General features: G+C 35.3%; 1 protein-coding gene across 1 annotated transcript in view; it reads left to right on the top strand.

Annotated features, from left to right (window-relative positions):
- The first annotated feature begins 556 nt into the window (after positions 1 to 556).
- mcph1 (microcephalin 1) overlaps positions 557 to 13,161 on the top strand; it is a 53,406-nt gene continuing 40,801 nt past the window's right edge. The window contains exons 1-10 of the mRNA XM_088934102.1: positions 557 to 620; positions 1,618 to 1,694; positions 2,203 to 2,294; positions 3,392 to 3,510; positions 4,852 to 4,924; positions 5,662 to 5,776; positions 5,870 to 6,004; positions 6,400 to 6,489; positions 7,005 to 7,718; positions 9,878 to 9,990. Of these exons, the coding sequence (XP_088790228.1) occupies positions 1,658 to 1,694; positions 2,203 to 2,294; positions 3,392 to 3,510; positions 4,852 to 4,924; positions 5,662 to 5,776; positions 5,870 to 6,004; positions 6,400 to 6,489; positions 7,005 to 7,718; positions 9,878 to 9,990 (1,488 nt within the window). The 5' untranslated portion in view covers positions 557 to 620; positions 1,618 to 1,657. The remainder of the gene's footprint in view (positions 621 to 1,617; positions 1,695 to 2,202; positions 2,295 to 3,391; positions 3,511 to 4,851; positions 4,925 to 5,661; positions 5,777 to 5,869; positions 6,005 to 6,399; positions 6,490 to 7,004; positions 7,719 to 9,877; positions 9,991 to 13,161) is intronic.

Here is a 13,161-nt window from a genome sequence, read left to right on the forward strand (position 1 = left end):
CTGTCATTTTAGTACAGTAAACCTTCCTGTACCACTGAAAACATCTAAATTAGATTCATGAAAATATTACTTGTTGATGTAATCAAGATCTTATTGAACATTAACAATAACCGAACCACAGAAAGAAGTTGAAAAAGGCACTTAAACAAAAATTTTATTTACTAGATTCCCCAGTTACACACCTTTTCAAATGATGTTTCTGTGTTCATCTGAATAATATTGCTCCCTAACCTGTTAACAGTATTCACCAGGATTCCAAGCAGACTTCTTTGGAAAAGTCATTGCTGAAGGCTGTAATTCATAACTTCTCATTTTGATGCAAATGTAATCCCTCACCTCATTGCAGGCTAAATTGAAGGCAGTCATCTGTTTCGCCTGACATCCTGTTTTCAGGCATTCTCAGCATGGTCTTAATAAAAGAAAAAAAATTGAATTAATGGAAGATTTTTGTTTCTCTCCTGCCTTCATCGCCAGCTGTTTGATGCATTTAGATAGCTCAAAAGCCGGTTCCATGCTTAAGTTCTTTAATATTTCATTTTTGTTCTTGTCTTTTGCAGATCAAATGTTAGCATCACCAGGAAACATCAGCATGCCTTTGTTGTGAAAGGACCAGCTGAACAGTTAGGCTTTTGTTTTCTTACACATATGCCATCTTCTGACATAGTGCCACTTAAAAATCAAAAGCCATTTTTTCAAACTGGAGCACATATCCCTTGGATCTGCCCCTTTTACCTGGGCTGCTAGGTTGGATTTTCAGTTGCACAAGCAGCTGGTGTTATTTAGCATTGAATTTTGTCCATGTGGTGAATAGATACAACTGAATAACACGAAGGTCAAATCAACAAATACTGCTAAGAGCGACTATTGACGTACCTCCCCTTTATTTATATTTTCATTTTTATTTTTGTTTATTCATTATACCTCCATTTTAACATCTTTTGTAAGGGACATTGAAACACAGAAGACACCCATAGTGAGTTAGTTTGATTAAAGGTTTTCTAAACTTGAAGTTTTCCAGACAGAGTAGGTAGGCAATCAGTGTAGTATTGTAATTCCTCATACTGTACCTGCATGTACAAATCTGATGTACCCGGAGGCTGTGGATGTCTTGCAGACTGTGAGACCTGATATGAATGTTGAGGGCATCTGATCTGATGCCCTGCGGGATGTGTAGAAACGTTACAAGATACTTAGTGCGGGTATTATACGAGTATTTTTAGACCTGTAGTTCCCTTCTGAAGATTTAAACTGAAGAGTACAAATGCGCTTAAAATGGTGTTTATTGCAGCAGAGTACAGGTTAGGAATGGTCAAGAGACATAATTGCCTCGAGTTTGACCCCTGCCTTCCATGAGAGCAGAGTTACACATGATGTTCAAGTCTGGTACATGCCACTGTACCTTTCAGTTAGAGGACACACCAGGCTCTTGTAGACTAAACACTGCGATTGTTTTTTCTTCATCGTTTTTTTTTCCTTTCTGAGAGCCACTGTCTTAAACTGGCTGATGGTGTTTATACACCCTCAGTTACATCTGTTGTTTTTTGTTTTTAGAAATATTACCTGTACAGCAATTTGTCTTTACATAGCAGTCTGACAATAACAAAAATCATTTTGCAGGTTTTAAAACTGTTTTTGAGAGTCTTGCCTTCACTGAACAATGACTGGAAACCACAATGGTGCTGCTATCCTCAAAGGTACAGTTTTAATTTGATGCTGCCTGCACCCTGGAATGTGTCAGAAACATTTACATTTCTGAAACTGGAGGGTTTATAAGTATTAGCATTTTAGATTTGATGGACATTTTCAACGAGTAGAGAAAAACATTTATAATTAGGCTGTTGAAATGCTCCACAGTGTAAAAAAAAAAGGTTAAGCATGTTTAATTTAATTTATTTTAGAAATTAAATGTGAACTTGTCATATGTTCATGGGTCACTTGAGTATGTATGCAACAGTACAGCAAACAAACTACATTATTTATTCATTAACCAGATTTAATAGCCAAACATATTTAGTGTTTATAGCTCCACACAGAGTAATCTTTCAGCTCAAACAGCTTAGCTTGTTAGTGCAATAAGCTTACTGACTATGACGTTCACTTTAAAAATGTTAATTTAGAGTAGTTTTAGCAGGAAGCATTTTTGACATTTTATTTATTTCATGCAGTGTGCCTGCCTGACAGTGCTTAATGCTATTTTTTTAGATGTTGTTGCCTTTGTTGACGTATGGTCGTCCAGTAAGAATGAAAATTATTCCAAAACGTTTGCTCTGCAGTTAATGGATATGGGAGCAGTGGTAAGTGATTTTTTTGCTTTAGTTAAAGGATTTTTACAGTATTTTTGTTACCATTTTTAAAGTAAGAAAAAATAAGGATTCAAGTCAATATTAATTTGATTTAAACTTTAGTTCAATATTTATAATAATGGAAACATTAAAATTCACACACCAGTTATGTCCCAGTGTACCTTAAAGGAAGGCTCATTTTGATATTTATATATTAGATACCCTTAAAGTAGTGGAGCAAAACACTTTTAGTCTGAAGGAGTTATTGTTCCTGTCAATTTCTTTATTTCACTGAACCCTTAATTGAACTAACACGTTGCTTGATTGAAAAACTCGCTCAAAAAGACGATCTCCACCTGAAAAAGGTCACTTTTCTATGTGAAACCTTGGCCAACACTTGGCCAGTTCTGTCCTGCTACAGTATATAGGGATTCCCAGTCACCGTGTGCAGTGAGGTCTGTATGGCTAGACCTGCTTTCTGAAAGATGGCAAAAATGAATTCTGTTCTGAAGTCATTTAAGGGTTCAGTTGTATAAAAGCCTCTGGGCCTCCAGGGGCAGGCTAGGGAACTCCTGGTCGAAAGAATGTGCCTTAAATTGCCTGTTGAAACCTCTTATCCAGCATCTTGTCTCCTTTTGCAATAGTGTAAGAAAGCCCTGCAAAGGCATCTATCCTGATTTGCTTAAATATTATTATTATTCAGGGTTATAGGGTTATTGTGGATTTTAGGATTTTATCAAATGAATTGCATTCAACTAAAGTTTTTTGCTCACTGGCCACACGAAGAATTCATTACAGTCCCCAAGTTTAGCTTAACCATTGACTTTAATAGCTGAATGTTTTCTTAAGGTAATTAGCTTGCACATTTCATCATGCCCTATAAAAACTTTGATGTTTTTGTTTTTTAATCATATGTTTATAAAATGATGTGAAATCGCCCTGACTTATGCTTATGACCAATGTATTTTGTGAAATTAAATTTCACTTTAATTCATATTTAGATGTTTTTTTTCAATACTTTGTCACTTGAGTTTCAGAATGTCAAAATAATGTATTTCCTTGCCATGATACTATTTAAATTTCCTAACCATATTGTTTTGCTGTTACAGGTAACAAAAACCTTTAACAAACAAGTAACGCATGTAGTTTTCAAAGATGGTCATCAGAAGACATGGCAAAAAGCGAAAAAGACTGGTGTGAAGCTTGTTTCAGTTCTTTGGGTGGAGAGGTAAATCTGGCAAAATATTAATGGCACAATTATTTTTTTTTTACTAGTCTTTTACCCTGAGTTGATGTGATTTTAATTTTAATTTTTCACATAGTCAAAGAGAGAAGGTGATGTGACAGCTCCAGCTCGAGGCTAGTGTCCTGTCAGCAGCCAAAAATCACATTAATTTTGTACTAAGAATGCCAGTAATTGGCACAGAAGAACTTCAGAAAAGTTATTAAAAGAAGAAGCTAAGATCAAAAGCTTGTCTTTTGTTTTTAAATGTTGAAGCATAAAGCAAAAGAAGATCAACAAATCCACTTGCAAAGCACACATGCATATGCACAGGTTATTGGGTACCTGTGTCTTTTTGGGTTATAGTTGATCATTAATAGTAAATAATATTTTGAGTTGTAACGATACATTTACTCCCTTCAGACCTGTAAAATGAAAGTGTGCGAGTGTATGAGTGACGATTTTTCGAACTGGTTAATTTTTGTACATGGCTCTTGGGTTGTCACAATGCACCAGTCGCAATACGTCAATGCAATGAAAATAATATTTAAAAAAAATTGATGTCTTTAATCTTTTTGGTAAAAAAAAAAATCTGTAAAGTGACTAGATTAAGCATTATTTTAATTGGCTTTAAATGCCTTTGTGACCTGAGGCAGAAACTCACTCCTACAATTACAGTTTTTGAAACAGTTCTCAAGTAGATCATCATTACCCAGGTGGTGAGAAGAGAACTGGGTTAGAAGATTCAAATCTCAAACGATACCTGGATTTTCACTACTTACCCAATTTAAATGGAAGAAACACAAGGAATGTACATGCATAAAGTACTGTATATTTACACTTGTAACTTGCAAAGTCAGATATGTACCATTTCATAAGTGCTTTATAAATGTGAAATTCATTGCAGGTGATTTACAGCTTTACTAAATGCTGTGCAAAATGAAGGACATGTGACAGTTAGTAGCAGTTTCCATGCATTTCCACCTGTAAACACAAGGTGGCCCTGATTGCATAATAATATTAGGCTTCAAATGAGACGAGGTTTTTGGCCCTTTTGAGCCAGTTTTGTAGTAACTAATAGATCCAAAGATCTTATGCCACTGTTTCTTGAAAGAAGCCAGGGTTTTGCCTTCATCCTTGGATACGTAGCTTGTTCCACACACCCATAATCCTTTGACAAAAGGTTATTTTTTATATGGAAGAAATTAATGTATTTTATTGTGCTTGTGATACATTTAGGTAAATATCTAAAAAAGCCAATTATTTTTAAGTTCCGACAGGAAAAATCCTACACATTTTTACAGCTTTAAAATACTTTACATTTAATTAAAGGTCTTTTTTTTGCAGCTGTAAAGAAAGTGGTCAACGTGCTGATGAGAGTTTGTACCCTGCTGTGTGGGATGAGTTCAACAAAAGAACGGTAAGTATGCTGCATAGAAAAACACGTTAATATCCTGTAATAAATATGAGTATTATTTTAATATTCTGCATTATTTTTCTTGTAGTTCAAGCCTTTTTTGGTACACTTATAAATATGCCCAAATTAAATTATCTAATGAAAAAATTAGATAATTTTGACCCATTTTTAATTTGCCTTGTGCTGCCAAGAACTCGTGTTAGCAGTGCAGAAAGACTGGAGTTTGAAATATAAAAAGACTGTGTATTGTCATCAAGCACTTGCAGGAGTCAACAGCAAGACAAGCAGAGTGCCATAAGATATATTATCCAGGGCTTTTAAGGGAAGTATAAGACGTTTTGTGCTCTGAATTATTCTGCAGAACATTGTTGGAATTTCTAAAGTGACCTCTACATGGGGAAAAAAAGTTTTGAACAGATCTCTTTGAGCAAGACAAAATATTGAGATAAATGATGAGATTGTGCCAGAAGAACTTGCACAAATTGATTTGCATCTTAAGAACTAAATTTCTTTGCAAAATGTTTTTCTCTGCTTAAAATCTAGGTAGCACTAAATAAGAATATGCTTTTTTTCCTAACATACTTCCGTCTCTACTGCTTCACTGAAAATATATTTTTGTTATACAAATGTTCAACCAGTGTGGAAATAAGAAAACAAGTTGCATGCAAAGCTGACTATACTGTATGAGGGACATTCTTCATTTCTCAAGATTGCAATGTTTCTCTTTTTTGCTTTTGAAGCATCGATGCATGCAACCGACGGACAAAAAAGTCAGGACCCCTCAAAATGACAAGCGAATGCAGAGGAAGCTCGACAGAATGATAAAAGACCTGAATCTTCCTAAATCGCCTATTGGTAATGCACTAATCTGTCAGAAACCAGCCTAACCATGGAGTGGTTGTGCATCTTTAATAAAGCTTTTTTGTGTTTAACTTGTGTGTGTTGCAGCCACTAGTTTTCCGTCCGTGATCTTTGATGAAGAAGGCACGCTTGTGTACAACCCTACACTTGTAAAGAGGGCAGATTCCATGGCAAAACGGCTAGACGAGATGAAACAAAAAAGAGAGAACCTATCCCCCACTGGTAATTTTCACGTTTAGATGTTCAATATTGGACATCGCCATATTAGACCAAGATGATGCAATCAGTTTTTACTAAAGCTGTGAAAAGGATGCTATGTTTCCATCTTTGTTTCAGTGTTACCTATATGAGACTGATGAACCCAGTATTAAATCCTACCCGTTTCGGCTGTTTTCGTTTCTGGATTGTAATACTATTGATCAATTGTTAAATTTGTTTTACTACACTTTTCATGTGTGTGCATAATGTCTATATATAAATTTTGAATCTAAGCTTGGGGCAAGGAGTTTTGCTTGTTTGTATCTATGTGAGTGTTTTTCCACATGTTTATCATTCCTTGACTTTGTGTTTCTCCACACCCATGTTCTGCAGCACAACTAACCACAGTGTTCTCTTAGCCTCACAGATGATCGAGTCAGGCTCATCACAGTCTTCCCATAGACCATCCATTGGAAATTCTCCATCAAGTTCTTTTTTCCAAAACCTAGGTAATTATAAAAGATTAAGTGTTTTCTTTGCTACTGTTTTATTTATGCTGCACTATTGTTAGGTTGTGAGGGTTTGATGTCAAGGTGATGTATTGTAGTGGTCATTTTCCATTATCATTTATATTATTGGATAATATATTTCTATATATCCTAACATATAATTACCCATACATGCTACCGCAAACTTTTTAAACATCTGAAGCAGGATTACGTGCAAGCATTACAATAATTGTTGACATCTTGACGATTGTGTGTGAATCAGTAAGCTGGTAGCCACTTCTTTATGAAAACAAACTAACAAAGGTCATTTCAAATTCACTTAACTGAGTATTATATAGCCTGTGATGAACATAATCACATTTTACAGTGGTATATAAATGTAATCCATTTAAGTTACTTTCTGGATTCATCAGATTAAGAAAAATAATTAAAAGTTGCTTATGCAAAATGTCTAGGTTTGTAAATATGAGACTCATCGATTGATTACCTATATTCTTTTCCCTGTTTGTTTACAGAGGAAGAAAGTGCTGATCTGAACTCTTCTTTTGGTGACCTGTTTGGTGGTTCTTTAAAAAAGAATGAGAAAGAATTGCCAAAAGAGACATCCTCTTCTAATGTGCGCATTGATAAAAGTAATGATGAGTCACAGGAGAGAAATATTACTTGTTCTCCTCCAATAAAGAAGCCTAAAAGACACTCGGCCAGAGTAAAGTCACAGCAAAAAAGTACAGCCTTTTCAAACAAGGATACATGTGATGGAAAGCCCAATGAAGAAGACAAAAGGCAGAAATCGATTGAAGAAAGCAACAGTAGAGTATCTTTGAACATGGAAGAAAATGACAATGGTAGCAAATTGAACTCTGTAGTGAATTGTTCTACTGCTGTAGATGTTTGCACAAATAAGCTTACATGCAAAAAAGAAACAACAGATAATATATCTGTAGTATCACCCCAGGAATATTCTACATTTGTGAAAACCTCTGGCCCACAAAAAAAGGGATCTGTCAATTCTGTCATGAAGACTCCAAGCAAATCTTTAGGTTGCTCACCATCCAAGGATGAATTGGAGTATGAGGACTATTTCTATTCTGCTAATGTTTGGAAACATGATCCCTGCATAAGACGGTCTTCCTTAGGAAATTTGTCATCTCAGTCGATTTCTTTTCCTCAGTTTGTACTGGAGCAGCCCCCGGGGAAGAGAAAGAGATCAGACGAGGAAAATACAACAGGTACAATAAACAGCAAGAAAAGGTGTAGTCTCAGCAGTGATTAAGGTTCCAACAAAAGAGTTCTTGTGGAAACCTTCAGAATCCCACTGTGAGCAGAAAATACCCACCTTCTAACAGAGATCACTTGAGAGATTATTGAATGCCTTTGTAATGTGTCTAGTCCTCAAGAGCAACAATCTGTAAGGTTTTGTAAATCTCTTTAATTCATCAACAGCTTCAGACTTGACAGGTAGGTTAGACTGGTTGACTCAGGCTTTAATGAAACTAAATTAACCTGTTCCTGAGGTCTTGTGCTGCTGAAGATTTAAGGTGATTTATTAACCTATTAGATTGTCGCTCTCAAAGAACAGTAATGCTCACTGTTGAAGCACTGTTTGCTTCTTTGAAGTATGTCCCCACTGCCAATTACGCCAGCTGTTGTCAGTATCCACAAATTGACAGTGGTTTTCAGAACACACGCATATAAAAGTAATTAAGAATATAAACTGAAATAACAATAAGGAATTTATGGGAAAAGTGTTCTGTACAATGGAATAAGAAGATGAAAAAAGTAGTAAATGAAGATGTAAGTTAACAGTAATATTGAGCCATGTACAGCACTAATTATGTTTTGCGTGCTATATCGCTGTTTTTTGTTATATATAGATATGTTTGAATTGCCAGTTGTTTAATCATTACTCCACTCTCTCTGGTGAATTTGGGACACAGAAGTGCTCATTCAGCTCTCCCACCTCCTGAGACATCTGTAATTAGACATGCTGTGAGCTCCACAGTGCCTGATAGGAGAGTTGGTGCTGATTGGAGGAGGTACAAGTCTGTTGCCCATGTCACTGCAGTTGTATCCAATCCCATCCAGTCTGAAGGCCACTGGAGTCCCCCCTGTGTGACTAATTCCAGCCCTATGTCAGGCACTACTGTCTCGCTTGTGCACCACTGCTTGGGGAATAGTTGGTCTAATTTCTTAATTTATACTCATACAGTTAGAATAAGATAAGATCACTTTATTAGCCATATACAATTTCATGCATCAGAATTTGTCTCATAATTGCCAGGGCTATATGCTTGTGTAGCCTGCATAGCTTGGTGGAAGTTTCTTTTATAACTTCTCAGAATTAGTTATGCCATTATTACTTGAATAAATTTGTGAGTTTTTTTTATTCATCCAGTTTTTAACTTTGTAGTTCAGGAATTTTCTTTTCTAATGAACTTTCCTATTATAGTGAGCAAACCTGTTTGTGAAAAAGACAGTAATCCAGAAATACTTCTCAGGAAACTTGTATAAATTCATGCTTTTATTTTTTTTATCATAGATTAGCTGTGAAAGATTTGTAAAAACGCACATTTATTTGACAATTCCCTTTTAATCTTGATGTTTACTTTTAAATATATTGCTAATAAATTTTTTTTCTTTGTGAATGTTTATTGTCTTTTGCATCCCTCAGAAAAAAATCAAAAAAGAAATATTGATTTAAGTCTCCTGAGATTGCACATGAATCAAAAGGGAAAAATGAAAAAGTAGCAAACAGATAGTGGTACAATATTTTAGTTAAGTTTGAGGGAGTTGAGATCCCTGGTGACAGTCTCGCATTTCCAGTGAAGGAGAAATCACAGGAGGACTGCATCACAGAACAAATTCAATCATTGGAAACTTGATTTAAAAAGCTGGTTACTCCTTTGAATTGGTCCTGCTGACATTGTTGAAGGTTCTGTTTTGTAACTTCTGAACAAAAGAGTAACAGAAGACCGGCTGGAATCAAAAAAGCACTTAGTGTGTTAATTCTGACATTGGCACCACTGTCCGCTGGTTAGAGAAATGTATAGTAGTACAAATCTGGGCTTATTGCCAATTTTAAACATTAAACAGTTTCTGCTTTTTATCAAAATTTTATATATGTATATGTTTTAATGATTCTCTGGTATTGGAAGTATGCTGTTCTTATCAGTGAGATCTGCCATGTAAAAATGTATGTTTCAAGTATTATAACTCAAATGTACCAAAATACAGTTAAAACGTGCACTGGAGAGTGAGCTGAGTGTCTGCAGGATGGTGTATGCATGTATGCCACAGTTCCAGTGCACCTGTTATTTTTAGTCGTTAGGTTTTGGGGTAACATGTTTTTTTCCACTAATGCACTTTTTTTAAATGGCCTTGGTTTTAGGGTGTGGAAGTAAAAGTTCAGCTGGTGATCAAAGTGTCAACAGTTCTGAAATGTATAAGAACCAGACACACAGATGCAATGAGAAGAAATTGAAAATGGAACAAAAGATGAAGGTAACCATTTTAAGTCCTATGTTCGTTGATACAGTTGGGTGTTGCTCTTATTATCGATAGATACTGTGTTTTTTTTTCCCCCCAAGTCTTTTTTACTAACTTTTTGTGTCACAGTTAAATTTGGAGAAGTGCTCTTCAAGAATGGAATTTTTCAGTATAATTTGGTTTTACAAATGTGTAAGCCTGCCTGCAATGCCATTTGCGAGTTTGAGGTTTCATGGCTTTTCCTTCAGGTAATTCAATCTCTTGTGTATTTTTTTAGTTTGATTGTTACATGACAAATTATGTAGCTAAAATGTACTGTAGAAAGACTAAGAAAAATAACCGAATGACTCACAGCTCAGGCTTGTTTATATACATGCATGTTTTTTATCTAAATGAAACCAATGCTGACTGTAGTTTGGAATGTGTAAACATAAAATGGCATGAAAATATCTACACAGGGAATATGAATCAGAATAAAAGTGATAGCCTAACCGGAAAACATGATCTTTTACTCGCAGTAAAAATTGAAATAGGTTTCATTACATTTCCGATTCCTCTTGCCTGCCTTTTTTTCCTCTTCATAAGTGGTCAATAAATAAAAGTTAACAACCAGTAGATGTGTCCTGCCGTTTCTCATGGATATTATAAAGCTTCAAAGGAAGTGAAAAAACTTAAACGGCTCAGACTACAGACAAATAGACTGTTGCCTTGAGAGTGCACACCTGCCTTAGTTAGTGCTACATTAGTGCTGTGATTTATTGTTTTGGAAGCTGTACTCATGTGAATCACTATTATGGCAATGAATTGTATACTATTATTTAAAGTTTGAAAATCATTCTACATTTATCATAAATGTTGAACATCTCTGACCACACTTTCAATGACAATCCATTTTCTGTTAAATGCACAAGAGGTTTTGGGTTATGGCTACTCCTATGAGACAGCTTGCTCTCCCAAGTCATCACATATTGGGAAGTTGCCTATTGATATTGGGAAGTTTTATTTTAATTGTTGTATGCTGTTTAACAGATTATCTATGAAAACAAGATACAAAATGCAAATGTTAAATGTTGACTAGATGATGTTGACTGCAAAACAAGTGCAAATTGCAAAACATATTTTTGTTTAATTTTGTTGTTTGAATAATTTGTAGTTTGTCATTTTGCAGTTGTCATTTCTTGCTTCAATTAAAGCCTCAAATGGCCATATAGTGTGTGAAGTGTGATGCACATTAGCTGACTAGAAAGTGCAGTCTGTCTTCCTTTCTGTGAGCTGTAGGCGACGTTAAGCAGCTGCATTGTTCTGCTATTTAACCACTAAAGTGCACCTGGCCGTGTAGCAGAAGCTGTGCCCTCTTTGGTGTTCTGTCAGCCTGAACAGAACTTGAGCTCCTTCTTTGCCGCAATTGGCTTTCATCAGTCTCTGACCGTTGTTCAGGAAGTCACTTTCATTTTCATATCTCATAACAAAATATGCTTATTTGAAGCACATGAAAAAACAAGACCTCTGAAAAAGTGTTGCATTATCAGCCTTACAACAGCAGCTGAAAATAACCGGCACAGATACAGTATATGCATGAACAGATGTCCCAAGAGTGATAAAACAACGATTAAATCTAAAGTTTGGATTTGAAATGCGATGAATGAGAAGTGAGAGAAACTCCAGTGGCGTCAGTCAGCCATGGGATTATCAAGGATGAGTGCAAAGCCTCACATGGCGGTAGGGTGCAGTTTTATTGGAAACAGGAACGAAGAAGCAAACTAGCTTGGCTTTTAATTGTTGCTTCTTGTTAACAAAATCACAGCGAAACATGAGACATATAAATGTCTGAGGATGATGCAGATAAATATACACATACGTAGGCAGAAGTTATGCAAAACGTTCCCATGTGCAATGAAGAAAAAAGCCTTAGGTGCACTCTGAAGATTTACTGTTCAGAATTCTCAGGTTCCAAGTGTTCACAGTGTCATTATTATAATCCACTAGTTATAGTATTCAAAGTGCTTCAAATGAACTCAGACATGGGCATTATCCAGCAGTGTTTGTGTTATTTTATTGTTCATTTAATTATATATTTTTATTAAAGCATTAGGTTCTAATGTTTGGTGGCGGATGTGGTTCTGAAGAAGAACTAGTAGGTGATACAGTGCAATGGAAGCCTATTTATTTTTCTATACAATATGGCACATTGGGATTGTGGAGCTTTGTTTTTACAGTTCAGAGGTTAGGTTACATTCAGTTGGGTCAATTAACATTAACGAACCAGTACAGTTCTTGATAAAAGGCTGAGCTGGAGGATTTTATCTGATTAGCAATGGAAACATTTTCACAATTATTTCAGATTGAGCGTTATACCAATTCCATCTTTTCCTAGAAGTTCAGTCTTCTTTTTAATTTTTTTTGTAATTAAGATAATTGCTGTTCATTTCCCTTGAAAATGTAATTGCATCTATCTCCTCTCCCCCCCTGGTATGGGGGGAAACTCTGGTATGTTCTATGTCATTCTCGATCACAGCAGTCAGATTCCTTTAAACCACTTATGAGCATGTCTGTGTGCAGCACCACTTACAAAGTGGGCCCTGGAGCTGAAGTTATAACATGACAGGGCCTAACAGAAGTGGCATCATTAAGTGTGATCACATGGAAGGAGGTGATAATGAAAATAAGTTGGTTTTGCTTAAAAGACAGAAAACAAAAATCACAGCAGTTTAAGATGGTTAACATTAGAAAGTTAGTCTGTAATCAGCGTTAGATGTAAACTTTTAATGTATTCATTGGAATTAGAAAATAATAGTTAAGAACCCTTTAGCATGATATTTGTAAAAGGGAAATTAAATTATTTTTTTCTTTTGTTAATCCCTTTTCTTTTGTTTTAAAAGTCAATGCCAGTTTAATATATACTATATACTGTTTTAATTATGAAAAAGATGTTGGATCAGTGAATTCCTGTATTTCGTTGTTCAGCAAGATTAATTTTCTTATTGCCCATTTTTGTTACCATATAATACAGTAATATTACTTATGATTTTTAAAATTATGAATGTGTTAAAACAGAATGTTGTATATTGAACGAAGAAGGTATTTCTGTAAAATAATGGAATTGGGTTTAAAAAATCTTTTCCACATTTTTAGTGTTCAAACTGAGAGATAATGCAGTGATTTCAAAATGATTATTCATTTAACCAC

This window comes from Atractosteus spatula, chromosome 15, assembly GCF_055471065.1.
Source record: "Atractosteus spatula isolate fAtrSpa1 chromosome 15, fAtrSpa1.hap1, whole genome shotgun sequence".
Taxonomy (NCBI): Eukaryota; Metazoa; Chordata; class Actinopteri; order Semionotiformes; family Lepisosteidae; genus Atractosteus; species Atractosteus spatula.